The following is a 25,000-nucleotide window of genomic DNA, read 5'->3' as shown; positions in this document are numbered from 1 at the left end:
TTTTATGCATTTAGATTCTGCAACTCTTTACAAACATGTGTAAAAGCACCTCCTCCTGTATAACAGTGAAACAATGGAAAACCTGATGAATCGCACGAAAGCATCACCTCATAAATGTTGGAAAATTCTATTAATGGCAGGGAGATGATTAATTAACACAGACAACACAGAAGAGCTTTAATCAAACATTTAGGTCGACTGGTTAAATGGGTTTTACCTTCAAGACCCGAACATACGGCAGTCCGTCAGGGCCGATTCTACTGCCATTGACCTCGATGTGCTTCAGCCACTGGATGTGAGGCTGAGGATCGCTGAAGACTTTACACTCAAACTCCACGTCGGTCCCCACCACTGCTGTACGGTTAGCAGGCAACCCGGCCTGGAGAATCGGCCTGTGCGGTGAACGCTCTGAATAAAACACACAAACACACTATACACGGTTAATGCTGTTGAAACGACTCCATTAACGTAAAAAACGATTTTTAATCATCTTAAAAGAAATCCAAATTGGAATCTACATTACAGCAAATGGGATATTCGCCATATGTTCAATAAACACTAATGTCACATGGCCTGCAGGAAACAGCCTCTTTAACATGCAGGCTAAACATTTATTATAATTGCTGTAATTTGGTGGAAATGTTATTTTAAGCCACAGCCCATCTCTCAGGCCTTCTGACTAAAAGACAATCTGCCATCGGCCCTCGCTGTGGGTCCAGAGGTGTCCGAAACTTTACTAGACTGTGATTCAACTTTAAGTGTTCATGCAGGCTTAAAATGTTATGTTTAGTCAACTTAAACAGATCAAAAAGTTCAAAACTTAACATAAGGTGACTACACGTATAAGTGAGAACTTTTTTGGACTATTTGAGTTGACCAAGCATAATTTTTTTGTGTTTTAACATGCTGATTACTATTTAAATGTAAAAAAAAAAAAAGGTTATTTGATTGCAAAATGTACATTTTAACATAATATAATTGAAACAACACTTTTTTTTGTTGTTGTTCTTGACAATATTATGCTAAACCGTACATTTTGCAAACAAATGATCTTATTTTCTTTACATTTAAATAATAACACAAACTTATTTTACCACAAAAATTAAATTAGAAATAAAGACACGCTTCAATAGTACACTTTTGGCAGGCTAAATCAAAAGACATCCATGGATCAACAACCGCCCACGGGGTCCAGGTTTGGGTATCTCTGTCACAGTTGGCACCATGTAAATCTTACTTTCAAAAAATTTGAACAAAAGAAAACTACATTTCTCCATCTCTGTGGCTGCACAGGAATTACACATTTTGTGGCGCTAGGGGAAAAACACTTTCATGAGTGGAAAAAAAAAACAAACTATTTTCCATTTCATCAAAATCATGCACATGTCATTACATCATAATTTTAAACCTCTAACTAATAAGTAGGACCTTCCCAGGAGGACTTGATGGCACAAATGTGCGAGTGTCTTCTCATCAGTGTGTACGTAGGGTGCAAATGATGTCACAGTGGGCTCCGTCTAGATGGGTGTAGCACTGATTTATTTGCTTCTTAATGAAGGCATCAATCAAGTCCACGTCGGCCAATCAGTGTTTAAATTACTATATTCCAAATACTCTGATCTCATCTTGAGCCACTAACCGCGACTCTAACTCATCCACGGCATCAAGTAAACACTTTGTATTTGCAATGGATCATTTAACACTGAGTCCACGCGTCTGTCCTTGACAAGCACACAGACACTCGCACGCAAAGTGTAAAGCCACCCGTTACTTCGGTTCATTTCAGGGAAGTAATGGTAACCATTAGTGGTGCTGCGCCAGAGCATTAGCCGCATGGTGAACAACACCCATTTGCATCTGATTGACTTGAGTAAACATTGCAGTGGTTCCACGACCCTCCCTTGGGGATCGTTTGCCATCTCTTGTGCTTTGCTAAAAACTAAAAAAAACGTGAATCGATTTAATCAGGAGGTTTAGCAATAAATCATTGCAGCTGAGCTAGTGGGGAAGGGCAGACCAACACAAATTTGCTCACATACAAAGAACAACAACAAAAACAGCTGGACTTGGAAACCCCAACATTTTAATTCTGCTATTAATTAATCCATGAGACCTTTGTTCATCAGTGACTCAACTTCAGTTGTGTGATGCTAAGGGAATACTTTTTTTGGAGCGAAAAAAACAAAAAACAACAACTTACTCAACAATTCTATTACGCCTTCTGCCATCTTGCAGAGTATCACAATGTATTTCCACGCTTTAACGTATTTGATGTAATCAGCTATGTTTATGATCTGGGGGAAAGCACACGCATTAATGTAATTTGTGATTTGTACGTTTTCCATTTTTCCACTCTAAAGATGTAACTCGGGGGAGAGGAAAGCAAGAGAATAAATGACGTCATTTTTGTTTCTTTTGCACAAAAAAGTATTCTAGCAGCTTCGCAAAACTGAATTTGAGTCACTGATGTCACATCCTGTTTTGCTGAAGTATTTATTGCGTTTCTGGACCTCTTTAGCAAAACTAAAAGTCAAGACGAGAAAAGAAAAGAATCGTGACTAACCGACTACATCCAGCTGGTAGGTGTGATTGATGCTGCCGTGTTTGTTTTCCACCAGGCAGGTGTAGTTGCCTTTGTCTGACGGTACCACCGACTCCATTATGATGGTCCACATGTGCTCTCGAACCTGTGCAACAAAATAAAATTGTGGAATGTATTTAGAAAAAAAAAAATGCATGTTTGCGCAAACATAAGTAAAGTTATATACTTCTATAATAGACCCAATCAACTTGCAGCCCAACATAAAAGCAAAAAACTGCTAGATGCATTAGAGGGCTGATTGTCTTTTAAGATCACTTCAGTGAAAGGCTGAGGAAGTTTAACAGAGTTGGCAGCATATCCCGGTCAGGTCAGTTTAACATCAGTCAGGCACAAGACCAGAGCCATGGAGAACAGTGTGTTTCATGGTGGAGAGTAGAAATGGGCTGCTCCATGTCTACTAATACAGACCTCTTTTCAAGCCAAACGCTCTATGAACTGCCAGAAAACATCAAACTCCACTCTATTAAAAAACATATGTCTGCTAAGCAACATGGACAATATATATTTGTGTACTGTGTATAATTTGGATGCGATTAATCGCTTAAGAGCACAAATTTTTGCACAATATATTTATACATGTTGTATATATAATATGAACTATAGCAGATATTTGCAACATTTGTAAATATGTACTTAATACGTGACCCTGAAACACGAAACGAGCAATAAGTGTTCATTTCTCAAAAGTTTTAGATTTTAACACCTGAAAGCTGAATAAACACGTTTTCCATCGATGTATGGTTTATTATGACAGGGCGCTTTTTGGCTGAGATGCAATCATTTGAAAATCTGCAATCTGAGGGCACAAAATAAATGAATAAAATTCTAAGAATATTATTTGTCCAAGTAAGGTTCTCAGCAATGCATATTACTAATCAAAAATTACGTTTTAATATATTAACTGTAGGAAACTTACTAAAAATCTTACTAAATACCCATAGAATGTATTTTTGGCTATTGCTACAAACATACCCCAGCAACTTGTTGTTGACTGTTTTTGTGCTCCAGGGAGACATATTCTTATTAGATCATTTCACACAGTTATATGTGGCTTAGGAAACACAGTAGTATAATTGTATGGTACTTTATACTGCCTTTTTTGTCCTTGACCACTATTTTATTATGTTTTAAAGAAGTATGAGTGTCAGATGGGTTTGGAATGACACAAGGGTGAGTAAATGACGACAGGATTTCCATTTTCAACTAAACCTATAAAAGATCCAGCAGACAGAGCAAGTGTTCTCTGCGGTAACAGCTCTTCTTGATTAAATGCGATTTAGGTTGGGCAAAATTAATAAGAGGTTATGGCTTCTCGGCCTACAGAACCCCAGATGTGAGCTGCTATGCTCGCAGTCTGCCTAACTTCCTTTTCACAATCACTTAATGTAAATGAACAATTGCGCCAGACTGTTGTTAAACAAAAGGAACCACGAGAGACCGGGAAGAGAGCTGGGGGAGGTTACTACGGAAAGCTGCAGGGCCCCTTAACGGAAGCCCCTCACACTCCTGGAGCTCAAAGACACGTTTCGATGAACGTATGAATGCGCTACTATCGCTATAATAAGGTTTGGTTAAAAAAAAAAAAAAAAAAAGTAAGTACACTGTCTGGTTATACTGAAATGTTTGTGTAAACCATGTCGAAGCACATTTTACTGTGTGTGCACGCATGTGTGTACGCATTGCAGTGGCCTCAAACACACTCCAGATGGTAAAGTGTGTATGCGGTGTGGAGAGGAAGAAGACTAATGTCTCCCAGCTGGAGAACACCTTGATGAGAAACACAGGCGCTACAGGTCCGCAATGACAAGCTGAAAACAGTGGTAAATATCACTTTAATGTTCATGTAAAAGGGAGTAGAACGAAGAAAAACGTAATCAAAGAAGTGATTGTCTCTCTTCAAAAGATTTCAGAAAGACATGAGGAAATTATTAACATTTTAATTTTCGCTCAGTTTCAGTAAATTAGCTATTGAAGTTCTACGCACAGCTTTGATACGTTTTGTTTTTGTACCTTTTAAAGCTCGGCACAAGTAATCATTATTTATTGTTGGTAACACTTTATTTAAAAGTCCAATTCTCGCTATTAACTAGCTGCTTCTCATTATGCACATTAGTAGAATACTAGTTGTTTATTAGCACTTATAAAGCACATATTAATGCCTAAACTTTAAAGCAATTAGGGGTTTATTTAGGGAACACTCTTAATTAATAGTAAATATGTGTTCCCTACTTTAAAGTGTTACCAAACAGTTTTTATATGGACAGATGCATAAATAAAATTCTCCTTACCTGTCTCATTTTAAATAAAAACATTACTGTTATGTACTATTATTGTACATAACTAGAAGAACTATGATCCTGATTACAAATTTAACATGTGTGAAACAAGTGAGCTCAACTAATGAGGCTTTGCTAATGAATTCGTTTAAACGTTTACTTTGGGTCCGTTGACATTCAGCATGGTCAAATAAGTAAAAGGACAGAGCCGGTTTATCCTGGTGTTTATTCTCTTAGTCTGAGCACAGCCAGTTGTGTAAAATGAGGACAGCCCAGCAAGAATAGGCCACTTCCACCAAAAAACCCACGGCTCCGATGTCTGCCTTCCAGGCACGGCTATTCAGTCTCTGTTATGCTACAGAGAGGTGTCTGGAAGACAGATCTGTCGAGGACGAGCTGCCCTTTTAACCCCCAAATCACAGGAGCTGGCTAGAAAACCTGGAGTCAGGTGATCAAGATGTTGTATGTTTCATGATCTTAAAAGGTTGTGGTGTAGTTCGCTCACCTTGTAGCCTCCTATTCTCTGGTCTTTCTTAAACTCTTTGCCGTTCTTGAGCCACTTGAGCGTTGGTGTAGGGTAACCATTGACCTGGCAACGAAACTTGACGGTTTTGCTGGCAGGAACCGCGTGGAGCTTCTTCTCCATCTTATCAGGTTGAGCCCAGACGGGCGCCATTGCTGAGGAACAGACAGAAAGCACGAAAAAAGTCAGATCGGTCATTTAAAAGCACCGTTTCAAAAATACAATGTGAACGATAACAAGGTCATGAATGTTTTAGAGCGGGAACCAAAGTGTTTGAGATTTGGGTGTTGGTTGCTGGTTTCACTCCTGACTGGCTGGAGAGTGCCCTTGGGACTCAAAGAGTAATCCATCAAAAGTAATAAAGCCTTTCAGTCTAATGAACAAAAGCACGTTTCACTAGACGGCTGTGGTTTATAAGACAAAAATGTGCACTATTTCTGGTTCTTACTTAAAAGAAAAATCTTAATTTCGTAAGAAACCGATACTGTTATGGACATTTGCAGCTCTTTGAGTTTGACTGAGAGGGGTGGCTGACTCACGCAGTTTCTGGTCACTCAGTAACTTGGTCTCTTCTGAGGAAGACTCATCTTCTTCGTCATCTTCTGAGGAAGCCAGTCCATCTGATTGAGAACAAAAAATAAGGTTACATTTTTGTTGTTGTTAACAAACAATATAGAAATCAACCCAAAAATCAGTAATATTGCATTCCGTTTGTCTCACCTGTAACGTTGACACTGAAGTAGTCGGTATAGTTGCTGTTGGGTCCCTGAGCAAAGCAAGAATACAGACCAGAGTCGGCCGGCTCTACTGCTTCGATCTCCATCTGATGGTTACGCAGACGAGTGTGTTCTCCATCAGTGAGCAGAACATGGTCCTTAGTCCAGGTCACTTCCTGTGTCTCTTCTATATTTTTACAGTTCAGCTCCAGTTTGTCTCCCGGATACAAAGTGTACGGCATCGGCTTCTCCAGGGCTAAAACTAATAACAGGATTTAAGAAATTAGTTAGGTTTAATCAAATTAATAAGGGACGTTTAAGAGATATCGGGGCATAAATAGTTTTTTGAATTAATTGTACTTAATTCTAGTCAAATCAATCAAAATTTCTATACATTTCTATAAACTCAATTCTTCATTAAATTAATTACTATATACATAATCTGATATAGCATTTCTATTAAATGACTATGCCATATGGTAAAAATTGTATCCACTTTATAACATTTAATCTGTTACTGAATGCAGGAACAAGATTTGCAACACATTTTTAAGAATTTAATTCGTCTTAACTCTTTTTATATTTTCTAACTAAGAGTACAGGTAAGTCACAGAAACATGTCTTAATAGTCTTCTTTTCTAAAGTCTTAATCTCGTTGTTATTGTTGTTTTAAATATTAAGCATTACTAATAATACGTTTCATTATAACCAGTGATGAACTGGAGGGATAAGGAATATCACTATAACTATTGATAAGTACTCTGAAGTACACTTATGATTAATAATGTAAACAATAATTGGTCAATAATTACCCTACATTAAAAACGTTACCACAATTATTGGACTCCTGTCAAAATACATTTGTGTGCTTCATATTTTGATGCAATCTGTGGGCAGTGCAGTTTTACATGCAGTTTTGTGGAGCATTTCATACAGTTATCAACAAGAACCACCATCCAATCAGACAACACCAAATTAACCTCAACTGCTTTCTAGAAAAGAAAGGTGCAATCGAGCCCTAGAGTATCAGTGTTCGGCATCCTATAGATGAGCGACAACACTTTCAAGCATCAATCAAAGATCCCACCTCAGTCACTGCTAAATCAAATCTGAGTTTGAATTAGTCAAGGGCCAATTGTCAGGCCAATCCTGAGATAGAGCTGAAATTTGATTATGGGATGCAAGGTTGGGGGCACCACCACCTGAGCCCACCCGTCGCTCTTGACGACCAGTAGAGATGGGGGGAGTCTTGTGGGGGGACAAGACTCTAAATATAATTACGCTGATTCATTGTCCATCAACATTATGTCACCCATCTGCAATTGCCCGTACTCGTTTAAAGGGGACTGCTTCTTAGAGTAGTGTACCGAAGAATCTTCCCTGCTGGGGGACCTCTTTAAAAGAATAGACTGGCGAGCACATACTGACACCGTATGCTAATTGTGATTCTTTACAGTAAGCCAAGGTGAGATTTTCCCATTTACAAAACAAATGGCGTCTGCTTCACATTCAAATGGTAATTGGATTAATCTCCCTTCAATAACGATGCATTTGACTTGCTGAAAGGATATGAACGCTTGGTTTCCTGTAGAAGATGCAACAGGGCTTGATGATTGTTCAAAAAAAGGTCAGATTCCTACGAAATCCTGCCACCCGCTGAAGATGACATTTACACTATTGTTTTGTAATGCGAGTAAATCTAAAGAAACAATGCTTGGCCTACATCCTACTGGGGCACTGTGGTAAAAGACCTCAAAACAAAAAGGTGAATGCAAAGGGAAATTACAACAGAAAACTTCACCTGAAAGGTCTGGCATGGGTTGTGAACAATAATTCACTTGAGAAGGGTTTCAAGGAGAGAAAGTGCTTAGGCGATACTGGTATGCTCATTATTGACGCATCTCGAATAGTAAACAGAGCGCAAACGTAAGCCAGGTTTCCTCTTGACTAGTTCTGCTGTAGTAACTCCACCCATCACCACCATTAACTCTGCTAATAAAGCGGCGAGAGAGCGAGAGGCCTGTAGCAGCAGGTTTTGGGACTGGTATCCATGGTGACCTCAGTAGGGTCTAGTTAAGGTATTTCCTGCTTCGCATGTGTCTAACAGGCTCTTAATCCTGACAGGAACAGAGGCCAGGGAGGGATCAACTTTCCCCACCAAAACACTGCAGAAAAGAATGAAGGAAGATGAGCTAGCATAGTCTTACTTAGCCACAAGTTACTTACTTCAAGTCTGGATGATTTTCAAGTTTGGCAGGTCCATTTTTCTATACATTGCATTTACAAAAAAGGCTATCGAGCATTTGCATACTTACTGCTAAAGAAGAAAAAAAAGATTCAAAAGGTGATGTATGTAAATTTTGGCTGTACTGAAGCAGAAAAATATCATACATTATATTTGGGAAATTTTGAGTTCACATGCTCGTTTCTATGTTACAGAATGTTGTCAGAATGTCTGTTTTTGTTTTGGTCTGGGTGACTCCGCCCACTGCCAATTTAGACACTGTGGGTTGCCAGTTGTTGGAAAACAGTGTACTGCAGCTTTGGAAGCCAGCAAACATAATGGGTCACAGACTGCAGATTCTATCTCACCTAAAAATCGCTTTAGCATTCATCCAAAAACTCAGTGAACAGGAATATTAAATGGGGATAAATCAACTCCTCAACTTCAAGTCTTATTGCCTTCCACTGTCAATTGCGTACGTTCTCATTGCAGAATCTGTCAACAGTGTGAGCGTTGAGTCTTAAGAGGAGGGTGTGGGAGCGACAACGCTCTCCAATATTTTGCATCTAAACTGGACCTTTAATTGGTCTTTAGTGACAACATGCCCCAATAGCAGGCACTAGATAGCGTAAGCAGTCACAGTGAAACCTGCCATTCATGGAACAGCCAAAATACAGTATTCTAATTATAGCAACTAGAAGAATAATTAATGAATTACGTTTATTTAACATGTGGAAACTTATCCCCAAGCTGGCATTTGCAAAAATAACCCTTGTCTGGAGTATCAGTCATTAAGTTTAAATCTACCTTCATTATATAATTGCCTCTTGTATCTGAATGCCAGTGTGGTTTCTTCGTGTTCACCTGTTTCCCAATAGCAACATACGAATCAGAACTATTGGTGGGTGGATAAAATTTACAAAAAAATTTGTTTAATATAACAGTGTTTTAGAGTTTGAGACCACATTTCTCCACAACCCTGCTGGAAAAAACATTTGTATACTGGCGTAAAAATAGTTTAATGAAAACGAACCTGTGTCCGGTCAAAGACACTCATTTCCACCCTGAAAAACAGCACAGCCTCACTTGACCTCAGCGTCAGAAATGTTTCACATGATAATTTATGAGAAATTCACATTGACTGATCGTGACAATGAGGTTGTAATTTCCTTTTGGCATTTTCAATTGAGCAGATGCCGAAAAGATTTTTTGCACCAGTCAACAGAGAAGCTGTTTACTGTCAGGTATCAAGTGAGAATATTCTGCAATAATCACACAGGGAGAAAATTATACAGCTGCTTTATGATTTATAGCCATTAATCGACATGCTTCCTTCCAGGATATTAAATAGTGGCATGTTACCAAGCCATCAGTCACTTCAAAGAACAAAACACCATGCAATACAAGCTGAAGACATGCACCGGTGTGCAAGCTATAGAGTCCAGATGTTGTCTGGAACAACTACTGAACTGGGGGGTTTTGTGGGAGGGGGTATAAACTGGGGCAAAAAAAGAGAAAAAAATTATGATGGAGAAACATAACACCTTATAACAATGGTGTTTTTATTACAACTCATCACTCCTCATTGAATCTCAAGGCTGATTCTGTGACCAGATTAGTCTGGATTAAAGTCCATATTTTTTTGGAAAATCAACCCAGCTGGAATAGCCATTGCATTTTTTTTCCCTTTCCTGCTTCAAGCCATTTGGAAAAAAAAAAAGATTGACATCCCTGAAAATCAAGTTAATTACAGTAAATCATGAAAGGGACGTTTTCTGGCGATGGACAAAATGAGAGGCGAGAGAGTGAGACTTCGAGCAGGAAGGGCAGAGGGGCCTTTCAACGAGAGGCTGGAAACAAGAGAGGAAGCAATACAAGAACAGAATGACCACAGGGATTTCCTTTCAAGAGAGAGAATGATGGTCAAGTACAGAGAAGAGGAAAGGCCAGAGCAAACTCAAAGAAATGGTCCAAAAACGACCACACCTTTACGTCTTCCTCCCAGCGATCTGCGGCCGAGATATCTGAGGTTCAGTGTGAGCAACAGACTAGAATGTGACTGTTAAGTTTATTTTGTGAGCAAATTGGATTATTCTTACCAGCAGTCACTGATTAGTGAATGTGTGAGAACAAAAGAAACACGCATAGATCTCCTCTAACATTAACCTAACTTGTCTTTATGCTAGTCTGCATCAATTAAAGATCACATCGGGACTTGGATGCTAATGACATTTGTTCACAATGGAGATGGTTGTACAAACATAATCACCGCTTGCCTATACGCAAATGTGGCCATGGACACACGCACATGGTCTGAGGCAGAATGAGATCAGCATGCTCTGCTGAATCACAGCCATTGTTACCCCAAAGTATTTATTCATCTCCTTCTAGAGAAACAGATTGTTATACAGAGAGCAAAAATGATGCGGCAAGAATAAGAAAAGAGTCACACATTAAAATGCATCAGTCGACGGTAACCATGAACAACAAGAAACAGACAGATGGAAGCATACATATTAATAACGCTTTTCTATATCCTTAAAGCAATGTATTATGTATCACTGGGACACTACAGAATGACAGCTTATTGAATGATTTTCGATATACTGATTTAAAGCTGGTTCAACGAAACGGATTTGAAGTATGAAACTGGTTTGAAATCTGTCATCACATACATGAATAGTTAGAGAGTATTGTATTGCCACAGACTACTCGTCTACCAAAACAAAAAGAAAATCAGCCTTTTAGTGTGCACTTGGCTCTCAAAAGAATAGTGTTGATATTGTTAAACTAGTAAAATATTTATAATATATTTTTAAAACTAGTAAAATGTTTGAAAGAAATTGAATAAATAAAAATATTACATAAAACATTCTACAAATTTAAAATTAGCCCAAGCAAATAACTGAAATATAAATGAAAGAAATAATTAAAACAACTAAAACGAAAACAAAAATGGACTATTTCGAATATATATATATATATATATATATATATATATATATATATATATATATATATATATATATAAAACTATATAAAAATATAATATATATAAAAAAATATAAAACACAAAACTATAACAATACTAACAAAACCACATTTTATTAGCATATGAAACTATAAAAAAAAATTGTACATATAGGAAAAAGTGACATTTTCCAATGACTTAATTTTTACTTTCAATTAAAAATATTTTGAGCCTTTGAAAGTCTTGCAATCTCGAACCATCTAAGAATGTTTAGACAAATTTGAAACACTACTTAAGGAAATCCTGTTGTTTGTGCAGGTTGTATTCCCACCTAGGGGAAAAAACAAATGTAACCAAATGCTGGAGTGTCAGTCACTCATCAACAGCTGAAACTATCATTTACGCCACAGGAGGCCTGAGGGGAGAGAGGGAAAAGTGCTCTCTGTCCTGACAGGAGGAAGAAGGGAGAGGAGGAGTAGAGGAAACGCATAGAGGGTATCGGCATGCCTGGCCATTTGGCTGTCAAGCATTAAGTGGGTAAAAGGTAATCCGTCACATTTTAGTTGGGTTGGGTTTTCCTCCTCACTTTAGGATCTTATAGGGAAGCATTCAAACAAATGGCCAGAAACGCAAACATATTACCACAATAGTCCGAAATCAACAAAATAACTTGTATCCCGGACGAGCCCCCAATTTGTTAACCCGCAATTCAAGATTTCACGAAGAGTACGACGCATAGGTCTACGTTCTCTAACCCACAGGTCTCATAACACAAGAAAACTCGCTTCGTTTTCCCAGAAACACGATCTCCGCTGTGGAATAGCACCACAGGGCGGAGTACTTTCTGTGTCTTCTTTTAAAAGCAGTAATTTATAGCGTCTCCGGTAGTCAACTCTTGACAACAAATACCTTTTCATTACAAAAGGAAGATGGTGAGACAACGGGGAGGGAGAGAGAGAGAGATAGTGGGGGAAGAGAAAAGTGAGGTATTTTTGCATAGCCGGAGGGTACAGATGGCAGCTATTTCACACCTCCAGCTCTGGGGTAAATTCAAACCTACTGTGTTTATTTAAAGCCTCCGCAGACGGCCAGAGCAGAAGTGACCGCTCACTTCATAACAGCGGTAACCGTAACGTAAGGCGTCGTCTCCCGGGAACGCCGCGTTTTCCGAAATCCAAAAAGACGAAACGAAGCTGCGGAAGCACGTTTGGGCCTGTGAGAGCCACAGGCACTCGCTCGGCTGGAATGTTGCCAAAGGACACATTTTTCGGGGTTTTATTTCAGCTGGTGTGTGTTTTTTTCCCAAGCCGTTTCCCTTTTTCACTCTCCGTCTGTGACTTAAGTGCATGAAAGTCCTTAGGGTTTCGAATGACTATTTTGGATATGAGGTGGAAATGGAGAACGAATGGTATCCAAGTGTAAACTTCCACAGCCCAGTGCAGAATGCGTTTTCCCTTTGGCACAGGACTTACACGCAGCATGTTAGAAATATGAATATGGCTTGAGAATGCGCATATAGCATGGCTATACAGTTGCGACACAGTTTCGACAAACTCATTTTAATTTGACTTGATCTTAATAATAATAATAGTAACTTTTTTAAATGTTAACTTAACCCCCTCTCCCAGAAATCGGTTAAATCACATTTGTACAGTGAACGCCAAGAAGACGAAAAGTGTTTGAGGTATTATGAGAGCAGATACCTTCATACAAGTTTGAGGTCTCTGTGAAACCTTACTGATGTTCATTTATGAGAAGAAATGCTAATGCTACTGTTGCAACACACAGTCTGCTTAATTTAGGCTCAGACAGAGGGTGGAAAAACAATCGAAAAAAACAATCGAAAAAAATTTACAACATTATGTGACATTAGGTGGATTACAGAGGGAAAAATAGAAGAAAAAAACCTGCCATGAGCGGGTAGGATACGACCAATTTAAAAACTATTTCAGGTTGCTTAATTGCAAAGCGTCTGAGACATGGTTTATTATTAACACATCTTAATCTTAGGCACAATACAACCAGAGTACTTCAAAAAAAAAAAAAACCCACTTACTCTCATCTTGGGTGGCCGGTCTGCCTTGGGACTGAGTTAGAAGTACCGCGATCAGCAGCAACATGGTCTTCATCGTCGTCGTCATCATCATCATCATTACAAAGGATTCTCTACATCTGAACTCTGCATCCAGCCCGGCTCTCCATAAAAACAGCTAGGACATCGGCGCTGCGTGAGAGAAAGATGGAGAGAATAGCAGAAAGCAATTAAAAATATTCACAACTAATGATTGAAGACAACGCGAATCATTCTTAACGTGGCATTTCAACGAAACGGTACATTCGGTTGGAAATAACGCTGGACGGGACTTGAATGCTACCATCTGGATTTGACTGGATTGTTAAACAAAGGCAGTGAAGTTATTGATTAATATCTTTCTTCACCCACGCGACCGTTACTACGAAAGCCTTCGGCTCAGATTGATAAATCGCACTGACAAAATAATCTGCTAATTATCTCTTTAGAGTAACTTGCTCTGAGGAATTGTACGAATTCACGCTAAGACCGTTTACGAACAATATAAATCAGTTTTTTTTATTATTGCAGCTTCGATGACAAAGAAAACTATTGAAAATCTGATGAATGCATCTGTTTGCTCTTACAAACAGACGGAGTGAAATTCACAGAAACGCAACCACACTCCTCCAACCCTTCACAGATATCCGTCAACCCCGTGCTGGTTCAGACCCCAGCATGACCCCGACTCGCCATTTGTCCGACTAGCTATCGGAACTCATCATTTACACATTTCATCACACACTCCGCTACGGGCAGATCGGTCGGGAAAGAGCAGCATTTCCCAACTCGCCAGATGTTTTTCTTTCAGAACGCTCAGCTGTAGTAATTTGAGTGTCTTTGCTTGTAATTGGAATTTTATCCTCCCAAAATGTCACATTGATTCAGATAAATCGTATTAATGCGGTTGAAACTAAAATGAAGCTAGACTTAATAAATTAACTGAAAATTAGTATGTGCACCTATATAACATTCACACACAAAAAGTGTGTATCCTGGAGAATGGGGGATTGTCGCGAGTGGATTTTTAATTCTATAGACATAAGAAATATCATGCCCATTCAAACTAGACACACGTCACAGTCATATTTTTTATAGCCAAGAAGATTTAAAAAAATTCACTTATCTGTAAAAATAATAGCTGCATGCGTATTTAGAGTTTTATAGAATTGTGCATTTTATCCCAATTTAAAGAACAGTTTTTCGTTACTGTAGTCTTCAGTGTCACATGATCCTTCAGAAATCATTCTAATATTCTGACTGGCTGCTCAAGAAAACATTCTGATACATTTTTCCCAGATTCATTGATAAATAGAAGTCTAAAAGAACAAGAATTTGACTTCCAACTCCAAACAGTAGTATATATACGTATATAAAGTTTTGAAACTAGATCGCTTTGCACATTAAATCGAAACTACAATAACATCATTTCTAGTTCTGCTGCGCCTGTAAAATAAGGTGCTGCACATTCACAGCTGCTCTAATAAGGATGATAAATTTGGACAAACACCAAGAATTGAGACTTGATCCACATAAAATCGTTCCCATAGAGGTCGTGTTGGTTTCATTTTCCAAGCCGTGTCTGCAGCTGGTACAAACCAGAAGAACAGACGAATAGAGAGACGAGGGAATGGTCAGACATGGATGACGGACTAATAATGTGCCAACTCTAATCCACTGCCAGCCGCTGCAAAAGACACCTACAGAATACCAATAATCATCCCCAAGCCACAAACATACACCGGACGGAAAAGCAGCAAGTCACTCTCGGTTCGTCCCTGCAGTGTACGATCATTCAAATCTGGGTTTGTGCTGCCGCCGACTTAAAGAGAGTATCTGTCATGTATATGACACGGTTGTCATCACGTCTGTTACAAGCATTCAAATAATCGCAGAAGCACTCGGGTAAAAGTTTATTTCTCGAAGTTAAATGTGGTTCAAATAGAGTAGATCACCTTCTGACACTTAAAATAACTATTTACCGATTACATTGTAAAAGGGACTGTTAAAAACGTATCTGAGAGAATCACTTGAAAGAAAAACGCTGATTCATCTAGTAATGAAACGGATTAATGTAGAATCACTGTAATCATTCATACATGTGATTTTGTTTAGATGTCTAATCTCTATTCATCTAAAAAATTTAATTAAATAAAAAAAAAAAATCCAAAATCATGCAGCTCTATTTTGTACTCAAACAGCTCTTGGGCCCTGTTTACATTTGAAAATAAAAACGATCTTTGTGTACACCGAACTTTTCTTTGCATTTCAACAATCTACTCTATGCAACCGAAAACGCATGTCACATGATCATTCATGGAAGTACAACCAGATACGTAAAGGTAGATCATTACGTCCTTGGAGCAGTCGAATGGGGAATCTACAGCGAATGTGGGCCAAAAATGGCTAAAAATGCCAAAGTAGTGTAATCCAGAGGCATAACCCTAGCAAAAGTTGTGCAGCAAAATAATTCATGTAAACGGAACATTAAATTAGTCCAGTTTTTATGTTCAAGCTACTCAACTTCAATTAAATGTTCTAGAAAGAGAGACACGGAATAGACGTGTTTGAGATCTAAATATTTGACTTCATTTAATCACACAGGAATTGAAACTGGAAAAGAATCAAATCGAATCAGAAAAGAATCTGAATCGAAAAGCAGAATTGGTCATTTGTTCATTTGAATCTGTGACATCTTCATCACATAATTTCTTATCCCCTCTAATACAAAAAGCATAAGTGTTGGCAAACCTGTCCTCATTTAATCGCTTTAACATCTTGTTTTTTTTTATTCTAGCCTCATAATGATTCAACAGGTCAAGTTACAGTAACTGGGCTGGAAAGACTAATGTACGCTAAACTACTTTCAACTCTTAACGCATTTAATTAATTCTGGAAGGGGAAAAAACGCCAGGCAGAAGGATTAGTTTATGATCAAATTACTTGGCTAAGGTTACGCTGATGCAAATGTTTAAACATTTTTTAAACGACAAAAACCTCCTTTGTTTACGTGAACTATTTCTAAGTAAAACAAACAGCAGAACGTTCAGTTGATTATATATAAATTCTTTCCACTTTGAAAGGGATAAGGAAAAGGAGGCGCTGGCGAACGACTGAGAGAGCGCACGGAATAAAATGAAAGACCAAGTCGAGTGGAAAGAGAAGTTAGTACCCTAATTAATAAACCCCAGCGTGTTTTTCTCTCCCTCTGATCATCGGAGGGGAACATGGCGAGAGCGTACAGCAGGCCCAGCTCATTACCGCTGCCTACTACTGGAGCGGAACATTCCAGAGAACAGCATTGGTTTGTGTCGGAGACGGGACGCCTGACCTCACTCATTCCAGCCCCGGTGGGAGCCAGAGCAATAGCCGGCCCACTAAACCAAGAGACTGCCACTCCATGGGGAGGCTATTAGGGCCAGGCGGGTGAACTTTACCGACAAAACTCTTTCCTGCTTCTTTATCTGTTCTCTGCCAAATCTATAATTGTACTCTAAACTCTCGGACTCTGGCTGGGTCCTCTTGAAAAACCGACACTCCGGACGAACCCCCAACCGAAAACCGAATCTAGTGTCTTCTAGGGCCGTTGAAAAATAAATCGAATTTTGAACGATTCAAAAAGTCGCGATCGAATTTTAGGTAGGCGCCTTAACGAAACGCGGCGATGTTGCATTTTAATGCTTTTGTTATTTTTGTTATCCTTGTTCATTCGAAATAGTGCAGAAAACGAAGGTGTCGATGTGGAGATGATGTTGTTCACGGCAATACACTTTGAAGAAACAAGCATAATATTTTGCACGATGCTCCCTCTTGCGGCACCAAAAGAGAAGCCAAAAGCCCCTCCCAACTAAATATAATTTGAATATAATTTCAAATTTGATCAAATTTAAGTAGAAAATTCGAATATAGTTTTTGGACACCCTAGTGTCCTTTCATACCCCAAAAATCTGATTTCAGGCAGCTAAGGCCATTTTGTTTTGCTGCAGATGTGTGTGGATGTAAACAGACCTTCTCCATTTTGAGAGACTCCAGACAGTTTTGTAATAACTTTCTTTTTAAAAGTGCTGGGCGATAGTTTACTGTGCCAACCCAGCCCTGCCAGCCCAGTAAATTAGAGGGCAGAGAATTCCTCTTCTCTCCAAACTCTCAACACAAACTTCCACCGGAAGAACACCCACGGCAAAGCACGTCTTTTCTCCTTCATCCGCTCGCTTCCTTTCATTTTCAAACAGCGGAGCATTTCGCTATAAAGCGGCCGCTACGAGATCACCACAACAAACCAAAGTGGGTGTTTGCGACCGTATGCAACGCACAAACTGACACAAACCACTGCGCCGTCACTCAAACACACATAAACAAGTTTACCGACTTTAGTAATGAAACTCAAACTGTCGGGGCCATGTCCCTTTATGGAAGGACCACTGACGCTTTGCAATGTACTCTAACTTCACCGAAACCAGACGAACCGATGACCTGTCTGGAGCAGCTAACAGTAAAACCACTGGTCAGATCCTAAGGGACAAGCACACATAATGATTTCCCCTCTAATTTAAGTAATTGATGTAATTATGGTCTTAAACAACTACATTTTCACAGGGTCAGTTACAGTTCTTTAGTGTTTCAGAGACTGACTGAAACTAAGAAACGGCTCTACCTGACGTTATTATGAAAACATCGACAACCAGGAGCTTTATGGATTCGACCGAAACTACAGAAACACATCTTAACAAAAGGGCAACTCTGCTTGAGCTACAGTAGGAGTCTTCTTTAGCAAACCCATTTTCGGCAAACATTCTCGAACAGACTGCCTAAATGCGTTCATATCTAATAGACTCGCATTTCTGCGCCGCCTTGCAACAAGTCTGCGCATGCAGTCGCCAGCCGGCATGTCGCCGTTCTCCGCGCCTCCATCGCGTTTCTTCACACCGGTGAAAAGGTGGAAACTATCTGTGAATGTCTGTTTCTTTGAAATGACAACGATCAATTAAGAGCAGAGAGAGTTTTTAAAGGGTGAACAGAAAGAGAGGTTGCCGGTAGTATGCGTGCATGTGAATAGAAGAGTACGGCAATGATCAGAAGGTCCTAGGCTGCACTGCACAGTCCCAAAATGAAGAGGGGGGTTACTTTTCAGTACTCTGAAATTATCTAGTGAGTGATGAGGAAGAAAAGAGGGAGTGATACTGTGAGGTGGATACGGAGTTACTTTGCCATGTACAAATACATGTATGCATAAGAGTATGAATGTATACGAAGTATACTGGATGATACATATATGTATACACACACACACTTATATATATATATATATATATATATATAAGTGTGTGTGTATACATATGCATCATTCAACATTCCAGATTGTGCATATACATATATATACACACACATACATACATTGTTGAATATACATGTTGAATGATGGATGATATGTACACACAAACTCAATACGATATAATAACTACATATTAATCCCTGTGAATGGCACATATCTTTAGCTGCCCAAACAATGACATAAATGTCTTTCAGCTCGAGTCTTTTTCTGTCATTTAAAATACTGAAACGCTTCCAAAATGTAATGCGTCTCACGTCTTTTTACGATGGTTTTTACGTTTATGAATTACCCTTCTGCCCCAGCGCCATCCAAACTCACGCCGGAGCGCAGTTGTGTTGTTTGTCCTTTGCTGTGGGAAGATAAACAACTGCAAGAACAAACCTGCCTCGCACATCAAGATAACTTCAGGCATTTATTTTGGCAAAGGGAATCTTCAAAACCTCAAGATGGGCGGCCTATAGTGCATGTACACAATAACAATAATTACAAATAAAGAAAATAATACAAACAGCACACAAAAAAAATCCTAAGAAAATGCATTAACTGAATAAACCCTTATCCACAGAAGCCACTAAGTGAAACGGGAAAGGTTTACCTGTATCTATAATGTCTTAAGCTACTGTACTGATGGCTTGCTTCAAATATGATGGTCTTCGAGAGCGCGCGTGACAGTACAGGCACGCGCATCAACTCGATCTCGCGACAGATAAGACACGGAGCCATCTGATGATAAAAGCTAACGAAATCGTACAGAAAACCGTGCAGAAAAGGCTAGTCTGCCTCAATAAGAGACAAATGCAACGACCAGCCTAAACACACCCAGTAAAAATAACTTTCCGTGCATTTAACGTTAACCTCAACAAGAAGTGCATGCGATTTATTAATGCATTAACCTATTTTGTTTGAGAGACAAATACAACAAATTAAAAAAAAATATTCAAAAGGCACGCGTGGACACGTAAAAAAAGATTAAATATCATAAATAGGCTATTACGCGTTTCTGGAAACTTAATGCAACTGTCACCTAACGCTAAGCTTTCCTAAAAAGCGTGTTTTTATACTGTGCAAGCGTTTCATAAAAACACTAGCTTAGTAGTAGCCTACTTCAAATTCCATAAAACACCAAAGCATTTGTATTTTATTACAGGCGGACATGCCGGAGTCCATTCACAGGCGTTACTCACCTTTTACTTTCTGGAACAAATCCTCTGAAAAGAGTCGATCCCGGATCAGATTCACAAGTTCATCAAACAGTCACTGGACGCAACTCCGCATTTCTTCCTCTGTCGTAGTTTTCCAATAAATCACTCGGTTTTTCTCCAGACTCGTCCGAGAATCGTTTGAAATACGTGAATATGTATGTGTTTGTGTGTATATGTGTGTGTGTGTGTACTCAGCAGAGTCGCGTGCTCTTCCTCAAGATCGCCTCAAGATGATCTGGTTAAGTAACATACCGTTTAAGACTCACTTACGGACCCAACGAAGTGATTTCCGACCGAGTTCGGCTGTTTTTCCTTCCGAAAATCCCACCCGTGCTGTTTTTGTTCGCACTCGTGCGGAAAGAAGGTAGAGGGGGGAAAAAAACTTTTACCCCAGTCCCTACTTCGGTCGGCAGTCCTCTCAAAGTCTAAACGAATCAAAACCTTCAAACGCGACTCGCGATCCTCTGTATAAATGTTTCGAGCCTCCGGAAACTAAGTTTGTTTTCCGTCTCTTTCTGCTGGTCTGAAGATAGTCCGTGTCGTCGGCCTCCCCCAGCACTTCAGAGGATACAGCGAGATTCCGCACTCATGGATGGAGGAGCGTGAGCAGAAAGACCTGACTCCCCCTCCATCACTAACACCTCAGGACTACCAAACAGCGCGCGCGCTGCATCCTGGGATTGTAGTTTTTGTCACACCGAGGCCCTCTTAAAAAATCCTATAAAAACCCTTGATCATAGAAAAACAATGACATTGTACTTTTTAAATACAGCTGCAAAAGCACTATATTATATTGTATTTTTATGTGACCCTGGACCACATAATCTGAAGAATTTGAGATTTAAACTGAATAAATGAGCTTTTCATTGGTGTATGGTTAGGTTACGTTGTATTAGATAGGACTATGTTTGGCTGAGACAGAACTTGAAAATCTGTAATCTGAGAGAGCAAAAAAAACAAGTATAAAAAATACGGAAAATCACTTTTAAAGGTGTCCAAATTAAGTCGTTAGCTAGGCATGTTACTAATTAAAAAATAAGTCTTAATATTTTTATAGTAGGAAATTTACTAAATATATATTCATGGAACATGGAACTTAATTTTCTAATGATTTTGGCAAAAAATAAAATTAGCTAATTTTGACTCATATAATGTTTAGCTGCTGCAGCAAATATACCTATGAGACTTATGACTGATTTTATGGTCCAGGACCACAATATTTAAACAACTGAGTCCAGAAAGATACACACTGGTTAAGCCAGGTAAATAATAATAATAATAATAATAATGTCGACATTATGCATGAACTACCCATGCTTAAAAGACATTGTTAGATACATATGACCGATAAGTCCTGTTTCTTTATCCTCTGTGGATAAAGCTGTTCCGTCCATTCTTTGTGTTTGTGACAACAATGTCCACACACCCCTGACACGGTTTGTGTTTGCACAGTAAAGATGACCACGACAGAGTTAAGAGCTTGCAAATGTATTATCTCAACAGCAGGAAAAGGTCCGGTCGAACTCCAGATAACATCTCCTGTTTTATTTAAACTCCAATTAGTTTGGAGGCACAGAAAACATCCGTGGATCCTTGAAGGATCTGCTTAAGAAGCAGCGCGGCCATTGTTGGGGGCCATTGTCCTGGCTCTGTAACGAAGGTGGCCCCACTAATGTCCTCGACGTTAGTGCCTAGAGCTCAGGAAAGCCATTAAAATGTTGGTCCTGCGAATTTTTTTGCAATGGACCTGTGTAGCAGAGACACATTTGTCAAGCTATGTTAATGCGATTAAATTGAAAGTGAACATCTTAAAAAGTGAAAAACAACAACATTACAGTATTTCATTCTGAGAAACTACCGAACGGTTTCCTCTGAAATTCCAGTTTGAACATTGTTTATTTGTTTGGCTGTGTTCTGTTCACAGCCGTAAGGTTTCCTAGAGCTTGAGGTGACAATTTTCTCTCTACTAAAACCTTTATTGACCCAATTTGCTCTCTAAACAACAGCAAAGTCCAAGAAGGAGACAGCAGACGCCTCCGCAATGGGTGACACACCACTCATGTCCCAAAAGGGCCTAATGTTTCCCTATCCTTTCTTTTCTTTTGACACATTTTATTGAAACATCAGTTACTTTAACATTATTATTTTAGCAGTGACAGAGAAATGACTATATACCCCTACTGCCCATTAGACCATCAAATGGTTTAGTCATCCCTAACTCCACTTATGAGACCAGATGCTGGTAAGACCCAAAGATACATTCTCTGAAATGAGGAAGTGTTCCTCTCAGCTTGTTTTGCACAATGGCAAAGCCTAGGAATAAATCTAACTAATTGTCTGTTAGTCCCCCTCTTGTTCTGTTGGCAAGCAAGCAGGCAGCTGAATCTGAAAGGGTCCCATTGACCTACTAAAGGGGGCTTATCACCAAATACAGCAATGAATGGAGGTGGCAATGAGGTGTGAACCGACCTCAGTGAGACTAATGAGGGATAGACTGCAGAAAAACGTGGGGGAGGGCGCAGACAGACGCAGACTGAAAGATGAACATGTGGTCAAAAGCACAGTTTTTGGGTCCGAACAATATCTTTAATCATGCACCTTGGTGAGGAGAACTATGCTAGCAGTTGGAGTGAGCAGAAGATTTTCACCAGATGTACTTTCATATTTGGTACAATTGCTTGATCGTAATCTTAGTTTGATTGCTTCCCGTTTTACTTTCTGTTCACCGTTGCACTTTTTGGGTCAGTAACACAATTTTTATGACTTGGATTTTGGTGTCTAACTATGCTTAATATAAGGTCAAAAACATTTGTTGATCAGACATAGTCTGAAACGCATGAGATCCAGACTGCAAGTGTAGTGCTCATATGTCCTGAACATGTTTTGGACCACAGTCTGCCTACTTGTCACCCACTCATGTAATATGTGATTGTTCAGGAACTTTTTGTGAGAAAGCGCACCAAAAGAGTAATTGAAACTTTGCTGAGTTGTATCAAAAGTACACAGTCTACAACCAAAATCACTGCTGCCTCAAGGTGTCTGCACACCAAAAGAGGATTTCATTATTCATGGTTTAATATAATTATTCATCATACACAGTCAATGCACAGATGCAAATAGACGGAAATTCACACCTGTCCAAGTGAATGGTGCGAACTGAGTGACACAATATCCATGAATGTGCGATAAACCTCAATCATGTCTTCCGTGTGAGTTAAAAAAGTTCAACCTGTGCAGAAAATTCATATGAGGCAAAGAGCTTACTGACAGCATGATAGCATGATGCGAATATTCACTTCGCTGCTGGTGTGCACCATTATTCTTCTCATTCATGTGCCATGCAACATAGATCTGTTCACTAAAAACAATCTTAAAGTGGTCGTATATGATGCACTTTCAACTTTTCGAATAGTCTTTGGAGTGTTTTTCTACAGGTGTTATTTCAAAGATAAGTATTTCAAAGACTAAAGTCTCAAAACTAAAGAAATATTCTTTAAAAAACTTGTCCACTCCCCCCTGAAACAGCTTGTTTAAACACGCCCCCATTTCTTTACCACTTGTACCACTCAAATGTTTACGCAAAGAAATAAGGTGGAACTATTATTCTTGCTGTAGTGTTTTTGCTGCCACCGGCACCATGTTCTCTGTGCAGAGACTAAAAAGTGGAGCGATTCCAACTTTGCATGGACAGTTTGGCGCTTCTGACTCACAACCTTAAAATAACTTACTATTGAAACGTGAGTTTTGAGCATTGTAGTGCTGTTGTTGTTTGTAGTTTCTCCGATCACAAATACAGACATGGTGTTATGTTTAAAAGACAGTGTAAAAAGACAGTGCTAAGTCATTATAATCAGTAATTATGTCCCCAACGGATGCAAGAAATGTCTCATTTGTAATGGTTTTTATTTTTTTAATGTTGTTTTCAGCATCATGTTATGGGAAGGGGCGTGACATTTCCATCAGGCGCTTGAGGTATTCTTCCAATCACAATGCACTGGATAGCTGGCCAATCAGAGCACACCTCGTTTTTTTTAAATAATGAGCTTTGTACAAATCGACCCTTATCAGAAAGGCGTGGCTTAGAGGAGAACCGATAATGTACAGTATGTGGAAAATAATGTGCATAAACCCATCGCATTACACCAAATACATTAAATAATGTCCTTTTCAGCAACATATATGGCGTATATGCAGGGATTGTTTCAAGTGTGTTATATCTATTTGGATGCATTGGCAGTAGCAGGTCATGAGTCATGACAGAAATATAGTTCAGAATCATATTATGCAGACTTATAACTTTTGGGTAGATAAGACTTGGCTTAGTAAGCAGCCACACAGCATTACAGCATTTTGTCTCCAGAAAGATTAAAGTTATAAAAGATCGAAAGTTTTTAACTGGGCAAAACCAAGTAGCTCTGAACGGTTGTAACTGCACAACCTTTGTCAGAAGACCGAATGTATATCTGGAAGTAATATTACAATCATCTAGTTTGCATATCTGTAGTATATTTCTGGTATCCCCATATGTGCCTTTGATGCTCAAAGTGGACTCACTGGAGCTTCATCTTTGGATAAGGCATGTGTGTTCAACATTTGCCTGCAAAATGATGCTGGCATTTCTTCAATAGAATCTGCAAATCATCTTGACTGTCAATAAGAGATGCTGTGTTTGAATGCAAATCCCCTCTCTGAAGTAAACATGCTTTAAAGAACAGTGCGATCCCTTTGTGTTTTTCACGGCTCTTTGTAGTGTAAATTCTTGTTATGTACGAAGGTAATCTTCGTTCAATGGATTTATTGTTCATATTTTTGAACCTTTGAATGCATTGTAGCTACACAGCTGTTTGACTAAAATCAATTGGGAATATTGATCATAAGCACCAGACAATCCATTTAAAAGGAAAAGCTTGTCTGTTCTCACCTTACCTCTTTTCCCTGTGAAAATAGCCGGTGCTTTTTAATCAAAGAGATTTACAAAGTCATGAAGAGGGTTAGCATGTTACCTTAATTAAATTAGATCTTCTAGACTGGCCGATTGCAGACAATAAATTGTCCATAGGTGTGAGTTTTAGCTCTATGATGG

At 39.1% G+C, this 25,000-nt stretch overlaps 1 protein-coding gene across 3 annotated transcripts in view; it reads right to left on the bottom strand.

Moving 5' to 3' along the window:
• fgfr1a (fibroblast growth factor receptor 1a) overlaps positions 1-20,538 on the bottom strand; it is a 35,132-nt gene extending 14,594 nt beyond the window's left edge. For all 3 annotated transcript variants that reach the window (XM_043247131.1, XM_043247132.1, XM_043247133.1), the window contains exons 1-7: positions 19,900-20,538; positions 13,369-13,536; positions 6,122-6,379; positions 5,941-6,021; positions 5,384-5,556; positions 2,564-2,687; positions 218-408 (exon numbers count right to left, since the gene is read on the bottom strand). In XM_043247131.1, the coding sequence (XP_043103066.1) occupies positions 218-408; positions 2,564-2,687; positions 5,384-5,556; positions 5,941-6,021; positions 6,122-6,379; positions 13,369-13,465 (924 nt within the window). In that variant the 5' untranslated portion in view covers positions 13,466-13,536; positions 19,900-20,538. The remainder of the gene's footprint in view (positions 1-217; positions 409-2,563; positions 2,688-5,383; positions 5,557-5,940; positions 6,022-6,121; positions 6,380-13,368; positions 13,537-19,899) is intronic.
• Positions 20,539-25,000: the final 4,462 nt, after the last annotated feature.

This window comes from Puntigrus tetrazona, chromosome 8, assembly GCF_018831695.1.
Source record: "Puntigrus tetrazona isolate hp1 chromosome 8, ASM1883169v1, whole genome shotgun sequence".
Lineage (NCBI taxonomy): Eukaryota > Metazoa > Chordata > Actinopteri > Cypriniformes > Cyprinidae > Puntigrus > Puntigrus tetrazona.
The sequence above is the reverse complement of the archived record's forward strand: the minus strand, read 5'-3'. Positions and strand labels throughout refer to the sequence as shown.